The sequence below is a fragment of the Nannobrachium achirus genome, assembly GCF_963921795.1.
Source record: "Nannobrachium achirus genome assembly, chromosome: 16".
Taxonomy (NCBI): Eukaryota; Metazoa; Chordata; class Actinopteri; order Myctophiformes; family Myctophidae; genus Nannobrachium; species Nannobrachium achirus.
This window is the reverse complement of record NC_137823.1, coordinates 42,080,429-42,096,998: the sequence shown is the minus strand read 5'-3', so window position 1 is coordinate 42,096,998 and position 16,570 is coordinate 42,080,429. Positions and strand designations below refer to the sequence as shown.

Sequence of the window (16,570 nt, the reverse complement as noted above, 5' to 3'; positions counted from 1 at the left end):
ACAATATTCACATTGTTGATTCAACTTTGTTTACAACTGAAGAGATAATTACGAGAAACACATTCATTTCTATTAACATATAGACATGAATTATTAAATATGAAAAGATTATCAAACTTCAGCAACACCACACAACACAGCACACACTATATTACATATTTTTACAGATCGCTTATAAAATAGTATTTTGTCATATGGTCCAGACTGTCTACGCTAAGGCTCACAGCTCATAGCATGTATTCGGGGGGAAAAAAGCAAAGCAAATCAAACCAAGAAAAGAAAATCAAGTAGAACAGGTTTCTGTTCTTTAAATGAGGACAATTTAGACACCATCAACAGAAATGACTTTATGATTATTGTACAAGCTTGCATTAATGAAAAGTTTCCACAAACTTGTATGGTAGAAAGAAAAGGAAAACTGAGAAAAAAAGGAAATTAAAAACAAACACTGAAAACACTGTTATGTTAAAAAGGTTGTCAGGTAAATTAAGCATGCAATTAAAACACGTAAAACGCAATTATGCAAGTCAAATAGCCCTTTGTGTTGACTTCACCAAGTCCCATTTGAACCTTATTACCAAGTTCTAACTTAATTTTCCATAGTGTGCTGTGCACCAACCTTTGAGTATCTTATGTTCCTGCAGGTGAACACAACCCCCTGGTTTTTTGTGACTGGACACACACACTGAGCATGTAAATAAGAGCCTGGTTGTTATTGCAGCTAGGAACAGTCATTCTATTCTCACTGCAAGTCCTTTTCCAAAAGACATAAGCATGTGATTGTTTAATTCACACAATTCATCAGTGAGTAGGAAAAAGATATGCATAGGTGACTGACTTTGTAAAGAAGCATGGGTCTTATCTCTGAAGGCTAGGGAAAGCATTGACCCATTGGTAATTAATGGCCAGAAACTTGGAAGTCCTCCTTGAAAATCTTGCAAAAGAACACTTGACAGGACATATGATATGAATGATGCTCACATGTGATTTAACACAAGCCAAATTAATTAGGTCACTGTGCATTTAGATCTGCTTTCATTCTTTCAATAACTTACCATAACTTCGTATAGCCTAATTTGTGCTCATTATAAGATGCAACCATATCTGTCTACTCACTCTGTCTCAGAGGGGGGCTGTGGACAGTTCAGAAACCTGCCTACTGTTTGAAATTATCACAGATCAGAAGGCAATTTTACAGCATGACAGAAATGGCACTACACCATATTGAGCATTAGTGAAGACCCATGTATGGAGATGTTGAAAAAGGCAAAACATTCCTGTGTGTGAATTGCCCAATACACAGACAACATTTTATAATTTAAAACACTTTTTCCACATTGTCCGTTCATTCTCATAGGAATCAGCTCTCCATCGTCCCTCGCTTCTTAAAAAGCTTCATGAGTTGAGAAAACCTCTCAGCAATCTGAAGAGAAAAAGAAAATAGTTAGGCTAGCTCTCATCAGGACTACAAACTCCAGTACGATTATGCCATGAAATTACAAGAATACTCTGTCATGGACATACCTGACTCGCTGGCTTGTTAAGCTTTTCGGCCAATGCAGAGAATGTCTCTCGTGAGGCCCCACTCATTTTGAGGTGAAGAAGAATGGCTCGATCTTCATCTCTTTAAAAACAACAAGACAGACAATTAGGACTTTTCATATGATACTCGGATGTTTTAAACCCATTTTCAAAGTAGGTGAAAATTACACATATACATGGACTACTTTAGTTGATTCTTTTAAGACTCAGAAAACATAATTTAAATATGCATAACCAGCTGCTCACTAACCTGGTCCATGCCATCACTACTTCTCCCTTTTTCCTGACGACATTCTTGGCTGACAGTGTGTTGGGCGATAGTGGTGGAGATGGGGATTTGTCTTCACTCTTCTCTTCCTTTGAGCTTTTCTTCCTTTTGTCCTTTTGTCTTTTGGAGACCTTCTCTTTCTTGTTCTCCTCCTTTTTGGCTCGCTTTGATTTAGATTTTTTATGGTGCTTCTTTCGTTTTTTGCCAATCGCACAATCCCTCTCGTCACTCTCTGACATGCTGCTTACTTCCTTTGAAATGCTTGGGGTTGTTTCAGCCATCGTTGGACGTGGCATGTTGTCGCTTGATGAGTCTGACAGACGTGATGGCGGGACCTTGTTGCTTTTTGTTGATTCTGAATGTGGAGGAGGAGTTTTTGAGGGGCTTTTGGTTTTCCTTGTGGAATCACCCGTGACCTTCCCCTCCTTTTTGACTCGCTTTGATTTAGATTTTTCACGGTGCTTCTTCCGTTTTCTGCCACTCTCAGAAGTCTTTCTGTCACTACTCTCTGGCGCACTGCTTGCGTCCTCTACAATGCACAGGGTTCTTTCGGACAACGTTGAACTCTCCATTTCGTCGCTTGAGGAGTCTGACAGAAGTGATGGCAGGACTTTACTGCTGCGCTTTGATACAGAGCTTTCTGTGAGGATGTTCATGCCGTTAACTGAAGGTGTAAGAGTTTTTGAGGGGCTCTTTGTTTTGCCTGATGCATCGTCTGACGTAACACTTGATGAGGAATTGGTCATTTTATGAGACGACTCATCTGATGACGGCTGTGAAACGCCTTGCGGTGTGGGCGTCACTCTAGCGCTGGCTTCTTCTTCCGTTAATGTTCGACTCAAGCTGTCGTCAGCGGTGATGGTGACATCAGCGTCGGCGGCTGCCTGGCGGATCTTCAGGATGAAGTGATCGTTGGAGTTCTCCATCACCACCGCCTGCATCGGCAAATGAGGCTTGAATTTGAATAAGGGCGTGGCCAGAGTCTCCATGGTCACACTGCTACTGGACGGCGTGGACGCACAGCTGGAGTTGTCCGTGTCGAGTGCCAGGTGAATGTCCTGCTCCGAGGCGTCCTCGCAGTCCTGCATGGCGTCCTCGCTCAGGTGAGCGCTGATGACGCTCTCTGGAGTGGAGATCAGCTCCATGGTCATTGGACAATCCTGCAGGAAGCTGAGGTGACTGTCAGACTTGAGGGGCGACGGAATAGTGAGAGAGACGGCCAGATCTTCGGCTAGAATGGAAAAGGTCCTCCGTTGTGCCATGCTGGACTGTGGCATTGCCGTGCTGCCCGAGGGCACCTCTAATAAACAGTTGTCGTCAAACAAAGCCGGATTTAATGAGCTCTGAAGCTTTGACTGTGGGGAGACCATCCTGCGGGGTGAAATGCTTGGCCATCTCGGGATAAGTTTAGAGGGAGTGGTGAATTTGGATGGAGACATGAATTTAATTGGGGTGGTAATGCTAATGAGACTGTCTCCGGGTAGAGAATCTTTCCTTGGGGTACCGAAGGTCCAGGCAGCACCGTCCCCAGCAGACGCACTAGACTCTAGCAGGTCAGATCCTTGTAACAGACACTTAAATATTTCCCCCATTTGTGAGTCCCTAGCTAGGTTGAATGTTAGGCTGGACGCTTGCTGTTCCGTGAGTATTTCAAAATCTGCCCTGTCCTGAAAGGAGCTATTTTGAGAAAGAACCAGAGATGTCCTTCTCCTTTTCTCTGGAGTTGAATGAATATTTTTGAATGTCACCACAGATTGTGTAATAGGCGGAGCCTCAGGATTACCGTCTTTTCCCACCTGGGTCATTCTGATATCTTTACCTCTACTTCCAAGGCCTGTCTTGCAAGGGGCAACGAATTGAGGCGTGATTCTCCTCATGGCGGTTTGAACAGGTCGCTTATCCTTTTGTGGACTTCTAAAATTTGGAAGCACGCGTGAAGGAGAACGTTTGGGTGATTTCTTCTTTCTGCTCGGCTCCTTGCCCTTAGTGTTTACTTTTGCTGGGTGGTCTCCTCCTTGTGCTCTATGGTTTCCCTCGGTTGGCTTACAATAGCTGACCAATGTTTCATGAATGTCCTGGAAAAGGTAGTCAAGTTGAAGTTGAACAAAGTCCCACAATTTATGCTTCAGATCAGCGGCCTGTAGATCAAAAATGCGGTTGACAATACCATTGTTTGACAATTTCATAAAGACAGCGGTGATCATATTCCGGAGCTTGGATTTCAGCTCTACCACTTGACTGCATATGTTGTCAAGTGAGGCGCGGTCCAAAAACTCTAATAAAGATTTGTGGTAATTCTCCATTCTCCCTTCGAAGCTCTTCTTTGAGAAAGCTTTGGATTGCTTCATGTATGTTTTTCGGATCAGAGTATGCACAGTCTTGAAAGCAGCCATTACTCCTTCGATGCTGGAGAAAGAGGTCAAGAAAGCTGTTGGAACAACGGGTTTGAAGCGCCTACCAATCGTTGTGGGGCTTTCTGTCACGGCGGCCTCGGCTTCACTCCTTTCTTTTGAAAACCCCTGTTTGCTGGACATCATTTTGGAAGACCTAGAGGTGGACTGGTGACCCTCCTCGTCCGTGGTGGGCCTCTTGGGAGTAACAAGTGGAGAAGGTGTAGAAGCGCCTTCCTCACTTTCACTGATGATCTCTCCTTCCTCCAGTTCCGTGTCAGAGAGACTGGAAGGAACATCTGAGATGTTGTCTGTTTTTTTGGGAGATTCATGTTTAAGAAAACTCGGATGCTTGTTCTCCTTGTTCACGCCCAACTTCCTGGAACTGACATCATCATCTGTGCTGGAGAATTCTGTAAATGGGAGACAAAGCCATTATTTTTATATTGCTACCAAATTATGTAATAGTAGTACTGCAAAATAGCTAATCATGATATCTTGTAAGAATTGTATTAGGGTAGGGTGACGTGAGTGCTCTCATGACATTTGGTGACCAAACATCAATATTTGATATCAATACTTCGGTTATATAAATTCAACAATATAATATCTCCATGTTGTTTTATCTTATTCAAACAAAAATAATATGATCGGCCAGAGCAAAATTATCTTGAAAACTGGATTGCCAATGAACGATGACTCCTACTGATTCTGGTCGCTATTAGGCCAACATTTCACACACAAGACACCTCAAATTTAAATGGCCAGATTGGATAAAAAAATATATAAATTAAAAGATTATAACAATAATAATCTGTTTACAGCAAAAAAGATTGATCATTTCTCTGACAGGGGTATTTCTTTTTTTGCTCTTTTTTTTAAAGATTAGATTTTTTGGGGGCTTTAATGCCTTTATTGATAGGACAGTAGATTGACAGGAAATGGGGGGAGAGATGGGGAGTGACACGCGGCGAAGGTCGTTCGGATCGGGAATCGAACCGGCATTGTTTGATTCAATATTTGATATTAATTTGACCAGCCCCTCTCCTATATACTGTAAGACAATTCAAATTCAGCTTTATTATCCACAAAGGATTTTTTTGGCTCGGGTCAATGCATACATACATTCAATTTCAAGACAAGAATAGAAAACATGAATATACACCACAAATAAAACACCCAGCAATTACTGTCCTGAATTAGAAGTAAAACACCAGGGACCAGAACCAGGGAAGTGTGTTTTCAATGAGTCCTAGGTTCCCAGACCGCTATGCCAGCCGTCCAGGGCCAAATATCAAAATATTGAATCGAGCAACTTAAAAACTGTCTGGAGTAAATGCAATAGACCAGAGATAGGCAACCTTAGGCACGGGTGTCAACACTGGCACTGGGCGGCATAGCTCAGGGGTAGAGAAACCGTTATTAGAGCACGAAGGGTTCCCAGTTTGAATCCGGGCTCCCCCTGAGTTAATGTCGAAGAGTCCTTGGGCAAGACTCTGAACCCCTAATTGCTCCCGGTGAGCAGGTTGGTGCCTTGCATGGTTTCCTCCGCCACCGGTGTATGAATGTGGGCGTGAATGGGTGAATGTAATGCACAATCTATGTAAAGCGCTTTGGATAAAAGCGCTATATAAATGCACCATTTACCATTTACTGGCACAGGGGAGGGTGATCACTGGCACAAGTGTGAGGGAAGATTTTTAAATTTAAATGTGGTCAATTAAATGAAGTCAACTAATTTACAGATAATTACATCCTGCACACAATTCTACATTCATTAAAACTCTGAACTCTGACCGGGGAGGGCGTCGGGGAGATTATGATTGTCTATTGATTGTTATAAATATGTCAGACTTTTTTTGTGATGTATGTTCACATGGCACACTGACTATAAAGAAAATAAAAACATGGCACTTCATTTCAAAAAGATTGCTGACCCCTGCAATAGACTGAGTAGACATAACAATGAACTGAGAAGAGAAAGTGTTTTAAAGTGAAATACCCCTTCAATATTAACCATATTTTAATGTTAAAATAATCTGATATTTTGTTACCTTTGTGAAGACTTTTTACGTGAGCTGGCTTGCCAGGACAACGCAGCTGACTTCTTCTGGTTAGCTGAATTGGGCTCCGAAGCGGGCTTATGGCATCAGGGATGCTCTTCAGACCCGTCAGCAGGCGCATCATGGAGTCTTCATCATGGAGCACTGGCTTGTAACTGGAAAGCTCAACATTCTTCTCTTTCTCTAGATGACCTTTGCTAAAACTGCTGTCCTTTTTCGGTGTCACAGCAAGAGTGTTTTTGAGAGTTTTTTGCACCTTTTGAGGTGCCATCTCCTCTGTCGTGCTGCTTACTTTGGATACACCAATGCAGCCTGTGGACGAACTGGGCTCACTTGCAATAGTATTGACATCTTTCTCCAGCTGTGTGAAGACATAAATGGCCTCATCTAGACTCACACTGGCTGCCTTAGGGACCTCTTCTGGGCTTACTGAACTGGACACAGCATCCACATCTTTGGAACCATCTTCCATGTGTGTGTCTTTCTCGTGGTTTAAATTTGATGAGGCGGATGGAGGTGGGGGTTGCTGGCAGACATCGGGCAGGACACAGAGTGAGGCATGTTGAGGTTCTGGGTCGACCTTTCCAGTAGCATCGTCAAAAACTGGATTTTCCCTTGAACACGAGTCAACTGGATCTTCTCTGGCCATATGCACAGGTGAAATTCTGTCATCTGTAGTTGTAGGGCTCTCCACGCTTGTAGGGCTCTTCACGCTTGAACCACGCTCAATGGGCTCAGCAAGCCCAATATCCTCCACATTTTGACTTTCAGGGATTATTTGTGGTGGTGATTTAGCATTTTCTGTGGAAGTGTCGTTTTCTGAAATGCTTTGACTCTCGCCAGTGAGACGAGCTGCAAGCACCACATGTCCAGAGTCTGCTAATTTCTCATCTGCAGCCAAGTCCATATTTTCTATTTTTGAGCTACTATGACTATCTGGAGCATTCAAGGTTACATTCTCAGTGCATTGATCATTTGTGGCCTTGGACAAAGGAGTAGACACTGAGGTAGTTTGAAGATTACCATCCTCGAGTTGCTCACTGACCACATTGCTTTCAGTCTGAGCTTCGTGCATTTCTGTGGCTGCTTTTTTATCATGTTTTGAATCACATTCTCCATCAGCCATTTCAGTAGTAGCTGGGCTAAGATTGTTTACACCTCCAGGGACCTTTGGAGGTTCGTTAACTTCCATATCTGTCTCCATCTCCAAACAACTGCTTTCTACTACTTCATCTAACACATAACAGTCGTCAATATTGGGCAGGTCACAGCGGTCTAATGGTTCAAATTGTGGCAGTTCATCATGGGGTGGCGCAGTGTCTTGATGGCTGCGGTCTTTGGGCAATGTTTTTTTAACTGGTGAAACGGTGAGGTTCAGTGTTTCCATGAAGCACAATTTCCTGTTTGGACTATTTTCCTCCGAAAGGCTTTTCTCTGCCACCTTGAGATCATCAGAATGCCGATTTGTGCGGCCTTCGTGCCTTTTCTCTTTTTTCTTACTGTGGACTTTGATTTTATCCGGGCTGCGTTCTTTCGATCTTCTCTTTTCGCTCTCTCTGCTTCTCCCCGATGAGGTGCTCCCGTGTTCCCCCTGTCTGGCCTCATCACTCTGCCCTCGCCGTCTCTCCTCTTTCCTCTGGTGGTCCCGCAGAGGACTGGCCTTGCTCCTCTGCTTGGTGGACCGCTCGCTGGACAGCTTCCTCTCCTTAGAGTCTGAACTAGTACTCCTACTGTGTCCATCCGCATGTCTAGTTCTTCTGGGATCTCGACTCCTAGCGCTATGTTCAGAAACTGATGGCATGAGTTTGGCTTTATCACGCCTCCGCTCTTCACTTCTAGCAACTGTGTCTTCAGAGGGCCCTTCACATGCTATGCTGTGTAAGCGATCTACCACTGAGCTTTTAGGCCTCTCGGATCTGTGGAGCAGCTTGGCGTCTGTGTGGTTTCTGCTTGTATGGGACTTGAGGTCATACTTCTCTGCATCCTTCTCAGCTCGATGAGACCTGGTTTTCTCAGACATGTTACATTCCCTGTCGGGCCCCACGTTGTCCTTCTCTGCTCGATGACACCTGGTTTTCTCAGACATGTTACGTTCCCTGTTGGGATCCTCTTTGTCCTTCTCTGCCCGATGAGACCTGCTTTTCTCAGGTATGTTACGTTCCAGGTTGGGCTCTATGTTGTCCTTCTCTGGTCGGTGAGACCTGGTTTTCTCAGACATGTTACATTCCCTATTGGGATCCATGTTGTCCTTCTCTGCTCGGTGAGACCTGGTTTTCTCAGACATGTTACGTTCCAGGTTGGGCTCTATGTTGTCCTTCTCTGGTCGGTGAGACCTGGTTTTCTCAGACATGTTACATTCCCTATTGGGCTCTATGTTGTCCTTCTCTGCTCGTTGAGACCTGATTTTCTCAGGTATGTTACATTCCCTGTCGGGCTCCAGGTTGTCTTTGCGTCTCCGTTCTGTCGACTCAGATGTTCTTTGATTTTTACATTTATCGTCCCTGTGCTTAGGTTGCTTCAGTTTGTCCACCTCACCGAGTGCAGATGACAAACTGCATCTGGATTTGCCAACAGAAGAATCTGCCGGTTTCCCCACAGCTTCCCTCGATGAACGGGTGTAGGATTGCGGCCGTGAGAGTTTTGCATCGATGCACGAGGGTTCAGGTTGATGGGTCGAGCCTTCCGTTCCTCTAACAGGAGGCTCAGGTAGACTCCTTTGACGTAGTTTTTGCCTGGGGGGCGACGTCGTTGGAGGTGGAGGATGCCGGGGTGGAGCAGACGATGGTGACGGAGCAGGCTGGGGTGGAGGTGGCGGAGGAGGTGTGGGTGGAGGATCTGAAGGTGGCAGGGGAGGCAGGGGTGGACACAGAGGAGGAGGTGGCGGAGGAGGTGGCAGAGCTGATGACGGCGGAGGAGGCTGGGGTGGAGGAGGCTTGCTGGTGGAGCTGGTTGAAGAGTTCCTTCTGGTTGAGCCTGGATCCATCCCTCCATTCATACGAGGTTGATAATGAGAATAATCTCTCCCTGATCTGAGGAGACATTTAAACATATTAAATTCAGAGATACCAAATCAGTGCAGACAGCAAAGTTGCACGATTATGAAAATAATGTAATTTAGATCAAAATAATTGTAAATACACAATCATTTTGTAAAGACAAAATTCATTCATTCCAAATGCCATTAAGGCATTGAATGATGTCATGTCTCGTTGATCTGCCTGTTTCTTCGCCTTATATGCCACTGTTGTCCTTCTTGTTGCCTTAAGATGTTTTGTGTGTAAGTGTTGCTGTTTATCTGTCAATTTAATGTTGTCTAAATGTATAGAGACAAAAGACAAATTTCCACACTGTGGACACTAAATGAAACTAACTAACTAACTAAGACAGTTCCCTAGGTCAAAATTGAATTTTTCACATTACAATGTATTCCAATCTCTGAACACACTTCCTTAGGTTAATATAAAGGGCAATTCAATGTAATTGGGCCACTGTAACATGTTATAAAAAAGAAAACGTACCTATTGCTCAACCTCCTAATTTCCTCATCCTTCCTGAGCACCTCCTGCCTGGCAGTTCTCAACAGCGCAGAGATGTTCTTTTTGAGGCGGTTGTTCTCAGTGTTCAACCCTGTATTCTACAGAGGGAGAGAAATGAAAAATCATGTCAATATTTTAACCACTGCAGACATATTTTTATACTTTGTCACACAGTGAAAATGGCCAATCTAATGACCAATCTATACAAGCCCTCTCTAGGCAGTTAGCTTGGACATCAGCTATTTTCACGGCTTTTGAAATGCTGAATAAAGAGTCAGGCCCCAAATAGGGACACCCGGTGCAAAGTGGTTAAATAACATAAACAAAACATTTTTCACAGAAGACATTCAACTTACAAAGTATTTTTTGACATAGTTACAATTTCTCATTACAGTATTATGATTAGTGCCCTAAAGGCCTGCTGATGAGGCCTCTCCATGAACATTATTCCTCACAAATTACATGTGAAATAACAACAGATCTATAAACAAATCACTACATATGTATTGGGAGTGAACAGTATTCCATACTTCAGGTGGAGTTCTTTAAGTTTCAAAATAAGCAAACCTTTGTTTCCACCTGCTCTAGTCTCTGACGCAGCTCTTCAATCGTCTTATGAGCTGCTTGAAACCTCGCCTTCAACTGGAGAGAAAAAACAAACATAAGATGTATGGTCACCTTCTAGTGCAGGGGTTCTCAAACTTTTTTATACCACGACCCCATATTATGATGGAAATTATTTGGCGATTTGGTGGTCTGTCATCGGTTGTATGTCAGTAATGTTACATCGCGGTCTAAATACATCGCGGTCTAAATTTCACTCCGTGAGGGTGCAGATGTAACCACATGGATCCAGTACCATCTCGCTCCAGGAGTAACAAAAAATACATATTGAACATAATTCGTTTATGAACCGCTGAGCTAAATCAGCTCGTGTGTGCCTCTGCCTAGCTGCTTGAGTGCTTGTGTGTGTCTTGTTGTGTTTTTGCTGCATGCAACAACACTTGGTCAGTGTTGGAGGCGGACCTGTGTATGTGTGTGTTAGGAGTCAAGGCGTCCTCTTCACGTTGGTTGCAACGACCTTCCTTTTTTTTCCTTTTTTACCGTTTCTTGATAAAAAATATATTTCTTCTTTTTTGGTTGCCAATTTGCGACCCCAACGGCACCTTCCCGGCCGCGACCCCACTTTGGGTCGCATCTTATAGTTTGAGAACTGCTGTTCTAGTGCATGTAGTTTTGCCCTTTTGAACAAAAATAATATACCAGAGCAATCATGTTTGTGACATTTAGTAGTGAGGTTTATGACAAAGAAAGAAACAAATAAATGACAAACCTCTTCGTAAGAAGAGTCTCTGCCCTGCCGTTCCTCTGTGATCAGTTCTTCATATAAATCCATGGACTTGTTCAGCCGAGGAGAGAGGAGAGAAGGGCTCTCTAAAATAAAACAGCATCAAACAATCAATTGGTGATTGATTCTCTGTTGTGAAGGGGTTCTGAGCAATAAACCCATGAGATAATCAATTACCAATAAAGTGTTATCATTATTTTTTGATCCAAGAGGGGTATCCATATACCAACAGTATTGTATAACATGTATGAAAATCAATCCTCACAATCCAATATCCAGAAAAACACAGCAACATTTCAGCCCTTCATCGAAGCATCTTAATCTTAAATAATTTCCGTTCTTGCCAGAAAAAGGTTTGAGCTCTATTAGAGAAAATGGATTAGGTTAGATGGTAGTAGTTTTACCTGCAACAATGCTCGGACTATCCAGCCCAGAATATATATCCACAGAATCCTCATTGGGCATAGTGGTTAGGACTGTGTGAGGGCATAGAAGAAAAGTTAATAACACAAATAAAAGGAACAAAAAGAGTAAAACATATATGCATTACACATTATTTAGTCTTCCCTTGAACAATTGTTCAGATGCATTTGACCATGGAACAGTGTAATAAGCCATTTATTATCTTACAAACTGGAATGGCTTCATGCGGAGTTGTGGAATGCGTCCCATTAACTGAACTAGACACTAAATGTAGCGTTAAATGTACATTATTACTTACGGCTGGGGACAGCATCCATGTCATCGTACAACTCATCCATTCTTTCAAATCGGTCTCTGGTCACTTTACTTCACATGGAGGTACCTGGTAAACACAACAGCAAAAAGTGGTCTCATGAGCAAATCCACACTACTGCACCCAATAGAGACGTTTTGAAGATCAGAGGTGTCAAACTAATTTGGGGTGGGGTTAAAAGGTGACTTGATGTAGGCTGCAGCAGAGTTCTCAACGGGTCTGAAAATTAAGGCCCGGTCCTAACTGGGCCGGCCCGAGGCCCCGGCCCAGCCCAAATAATTTGCATTCATTTTAGGCACCACCCGGCCCGAAAGCGTCGGGTCAGGTCGGGTCCGGCCCGAAAGCGGTCGGGTCTGGTTTTGGGAAGAATTTGATAACTCTATCACAGAGTAAAATAATAAATACATTTCTTTTCTTTTTTAATTGAGCCTGAAGCCCGGCCCGACTACGGTAATTACCATACATTTTAGGCCCTACCCTACCCTAAATGTCGGGTCAGGTAGAATTTGAGAACTCTAGGCTGCGGACAGTTGCAGATGCGCGCTCATGCGCATTCAGTTATACAGCTAGCGGTACCTGTTGTCTCAGTCACTTCTATAACAACAGTATATCACTTAAAATTGTTAACATGAAGAAGAATGGCTTCTCAGTTTTCAGCTATAGACCACCAGAGAGCCAAAATTTAAAATCAGATTGTAAATAGGCCTGCCAAAATATCAGATTGTAAATAGGCCTGCCACAATTATTACATAATCGCCTTAAAGCAATTATTTGTGCATAGTTGTCATAATCGTTTCCATGTTGGAGAAATGGCAGATCTACAAGCTCACAACATGTGGTGTTGTGATGCGACGCGCTGCGAGTTTGTAGATTGTCAATTTCCACTATTAATATTTCCTTAAAAGCATAAAGTTATTAAATATGTCAGTCATTTTTTTCTTAGTATATTTAAGTTATTTGTCATATTATCTGCCCTGTGCAAATTCAATGCCTAAAAGCCAAACATAAATTAGTTTTTTTAATTCACATGTTCCTGTGTCACATGTTCCAACAACAAAAATACAATTAGTTGATTTAATTAATTGACAATTCAAGTGAAATGTTATAATCATGACAGTCCTGGATTGTAAATAGCTTTAATGTAGGCCTACTTTCAGCTTTCTATTATCTAGATACTAGATTTATTTAATCTAAAGATCTACAATATCACCAGGAAAAACACATGGCTGACTGACAGCCTAATTACTGTAGTCTGAAAAAACATAATTAAGGCATGGATAAGTCCACCATCCAAACGAAATACAGACAGCAAAGAACAAAGACCTTGAATAACATAAAGATACAATGTTCATAATGATACAATGTCAGATTCATCTCAGCAGCAGACCTTTGGTCTAATTCAGTGGTTCTCAAAGTGGGATCCATCCAGGGGCCCTCGGGGTTACTTGAGGGGGTTCTAAGTGGACTGTGGACACTACTTACTGAGGTCTGTAACTCTGACTGAGCATGTTTGAGAAGCAATCTAATATTGTGTTAGTTTGGAGCATGACAACCAAGCTAGCTTGGCCAGAAATGGGGTGTTACATTGTCAACAATGGAATCTCAGTAAGCTAAAAATGTTATATACTGTGTCCATAATCTAGTCTGAGGACTGCTAGGCAGGCAGTTGAACATAAATTTGCATTTCAATTAATGCAGCACAGCCACTTACCAGACACAAAGAGAATAGAGAATATAGATCAGTACAAAACGACAGTGCCACTGTGCCAGTGAACTTTCACTTGTGTTATTGTATTTGTATCATGTTAATTTGGACGTCATAGACACGGCTGCGCTTTCATTTTAAAAATTAAGAGAGCTAAAGTTACTGTGTGCACAAGACAGGACAGGACATGTCCTCCATTTAGAACCCATTGAACTTTCAAACTGGCGTGGCGTCCCTTGGACATGACATTATTATGCAGAATAGGCCTGTACACATAAAAACAATAACAATATTTGCAGCTTTACAAGCTTGTAGAGCGTCTGTGTTTCCGCTAAACATTTTGAAAGAACAACACCATGGCTAAGTGGTTAACTCTGCTCAGGACCCTGACATTTACAAATGCACATTAAACGTCACCTAAACTCAAACACAAGAGAACAGCACCAAACCACAGTGTGTGCATGTGTCGGCCAGGGAACTTACTGTTATTCATTATAGCACAAATGACGATCCAGCTCCCACCGTGCTGCTAAACAGTCGTTGTGTTCTCCTTATTGCTGTTATTGTTGTTTACAAAGGGCTGTCTGTCGCGCCAACTCTTCATTGTACAGGAAGTAGCGACATTTTCCCGCGGTCTGCTGTCAGCAGCGAGGAGGAGGAATGATGTTTTCCATCAGGATTCCACCCGAAAACAAACACTTAAACACTGAAATAACCGAACCTGGCGGCTGGATCGCCTCGCTCGAACCCTGTCGGATGCTAAGCAAAAAGGACAAACGACGATCAAAGCGTCTCGAGCTTTAAAAAGGGCGTCTTTTGGGGTTTTGTTTTGGTTCAGTTGTAGTTGCTTTTGCTTCCACCAAGCAGCCTAGAGAAGTGAATGTACGTCGCCTGTTCACGGCGTCACTGGGTGGTGGAAAGTAACTAAGTACTTTTACTCAAGTATTTGTACAATTTTGGGGTGCTTTCACTTTGCCGGAGTAGCCTATTTCCAGTTTTCATTTCTACTCCACTGTGTCTCAGATGCTGATATTCTACTTTTACTCCACTATCATTTGAAAACACTTGTTAACTTTGTAGATCGATTAATATGACAATTTACAAAACATACATTAAACACTTCAACCCTATACATTTATTTATACATGTAGAACATTTAGAAAATAGACGAACTTTTTATATTTTTTCAAAATGTTATACCTTTTGAAAATTGTCTACTTTTGGCACTTTAAGTACATTTTCATAATATTATTATTAATTTATTTAATTTTAAAATTCTACTCAAGTAAATTCTGAATTGATATAAAAGGCCGACACCTGTCGTTTACTTGAGTATTTGTACATTTTCCCTACCTCAGAGCGTCACCCCAGCGCGACGCAACAAGGCAGGACCTCCACAGCAGCGACCCGGAAGGGCTTCTGCCCTATACTCACATGTGGACAGGATTTTAACACTAGGATCATAACGTGTTGTGTGTGTGTTGTGTTGTGATCGGACAGAGCAATAAGCCAGCGATGCGCCCTCTTTATTCTGCCTTACTTCAAGAATATTAGATCAACGTACGTTCGCTCCATCCGATCCATAGCAGACCAGTTTGCAGATCGGCTCCTCCACAGACGACAAATGATACGATGGAAAACCTAGAACTGAGCCTGTCATCTCTGGGCACCATATCCAGACATGTTGACAAAAGTCACAACGAGCTGAGCCAGTATTTGGCAAAGCAGGTAAGATTTAGAGCTCTTTACAGACTTGGTTATCAAAGTGGGGGTCCTGGGACGCCCCAGGGGTCCTTGAGGGGAGTTCCAGGGGGTCCCCAGCTAAATGATAGTTAGAAACCAAATGGACCCTTATAGGTATGTGACTCGGAAAGGGTACACATGGAACCAAATAGACCCTTACGGGTCAATTTGGTTCCATTTGTACACTCATAGTTAAATAACCATTGATTTTTTATAATATAAATTGTGGTCTCAGAGATAGAAATGCCATTAAATGGGGGTCCATAGCCTAAGGCATGTCAAACTGGGGGTCCTTGAAATTAGAATGGTCGGGAATCACTGCCAGAGCTGTAAAAATCTTCTCTTATGGGAGTCCCTGGCATATCTTTTCAAATTGGGGTCTAATAAGTGTCAATTTGGGGGTCCTTGACATGAAAAAGTTTGAGAACAACTGCTTTACAGACTTGTGATCCCAATATTTTGTTTTGTCTTTTTTGCCTGTGATTCTGAGCGCATCTTCCATATAGTATGTACATTTCTCCTCTCCACACATTTATAAAGTACATTTTCATGCTAAATAAATAAAAGCGCAATGTGTCTTTTAATGTATGTTGCAGTGTTGTTTGGACAGCGAGTGGAAATGAGTCAAGAGAAATGCTGTTTAATTGTACAGTACCTGGCTTTGTTTTGTTTCACTGCGAGCAAAGAATGTTTCATTCTGGACCATTTTGACTCCTACTCTGTCCAGATTTGGAGCCAACAGGACAGGCAGTGCATTCTGGGATGTCTGGCTAAGTTACTGCTGGAGAAGGACTACACCTTGCTCATCGCACGGCATCACAGACCCCTGGTTCTGGACCTTCTGGAGAGGAACGCAGACAGGGTCAAATCAGGAGTCAGGATCAACCATGATCTCCACGAGCGCTTGTGTGTGGCTCTCAGCAAGCTCCTCGGTGTCAGTCCGGATGCTCAGGCGTAAGTAGGACCAGGTTCACCCTCACAGTACTAGGGTTGATCCCCTCTTAAAGATGCAGTGCCATGACCCCCCCCCCCCCCCCAAAACATGATTATCATGTATTATGATTATACTAGGAGGGAGATTCTTTTCCAAAAAAGTGTACAGAAAGAGTTAAAATGTGTTTTTTATGTGGCCACACCCACCAGTTCATTAAGTATGCCTGGTTGTCATGGTGGGTGGTGACCCAGCTTAAGTTAGCCACACCCACAGTGTTGGGTGAATGGTAAAAGGGGAGGGGATGA

General features: G+C 42.9%; 2 protein-coding genes across 2 annotated transcripts in view; one reads left to right on the top strand and one right to left on the bottom strand.

Annotated features, from left to right (window-relative positions):
- Positions 1-174: 174 nt before the first annotated feature.
- casp8ap2 (caspase 8 associated protein 2) lies at positions 175-14,408 on the bottom strand. Its single transcript, XM_080744946.1, has 10 exons — positions 14,072-14,408; positions 11,869-11,952; positions 11,552-11,623; positions 11,133-11,233; positions 10,367-10,441; positions 9,782-9,897; positions 6,255-9,292; positions 1,793-4,613; positions 1,525-1,624; positions 175-1,423 (listed from the first exon to the last, which is right to left on the bottom strand). The coding sequence occupies exons 2-10, from the start codon at positions 11,906-11,908 to the stop codon at positions 1,361-1,363; spliced, it is 6,426 nt and encodes a 2,141-aa protein (XP_080601072.1). The 5' UTR covers positions 11,909-11,952; positions 14,072-14,408; the 3' UTR covers positions 175-1,360.
- A 653-nt stretch (positions 14,409-15,061) lies between these two features.
- The window catches only part of mdn1 (midasin AAA ATPase 1), a 96,378-nt gene continuing 94,869 nt past the window's right edge, over positions 15,062-16,570 (top strand). The window contains exons 1-2 of the mRNA XM_080744022.1: positions 15,062-15,316; positions 16,059-16,285. Coding sequence (XP_080600148.1) covers positions 15,221-15,316; positions 16,059-16,285 — 323 coding nt within the window. The 5' untranslated portion in view covers positions 15,062-15,220. The remainder of the gene's footprint in view (positions 15,317-16,058; positions 16,286-16,570) is intronic.

What these genes read in the sequence shown, in the direction of transcription:
- casp8ap2 (XM_080744946.1), bottom strand. Translation starts at nt 11,908, where the DNA reads ATGGATGAGTTGTACGATGACATGGATGCTGTCCCCAGCC. An exon ending in TAGAGCAGGTGGAAACAAAG is followed by an intron (nt 9,898 to 10,366) that starts GTTTGCTTATTT and finishes CTCCCTCTGTAG; the next exon opens with AATACAGGGTTGAACACTGA. An exon ending in CGTAAAAAGTCTTCACAAAG is followed by an intron (nt 4,614 to 6,254) that starts GTAACAAAATAT and finishes TCCCATTTACAG; the next exon opens with AATTCTCCAGCACAGATGAT.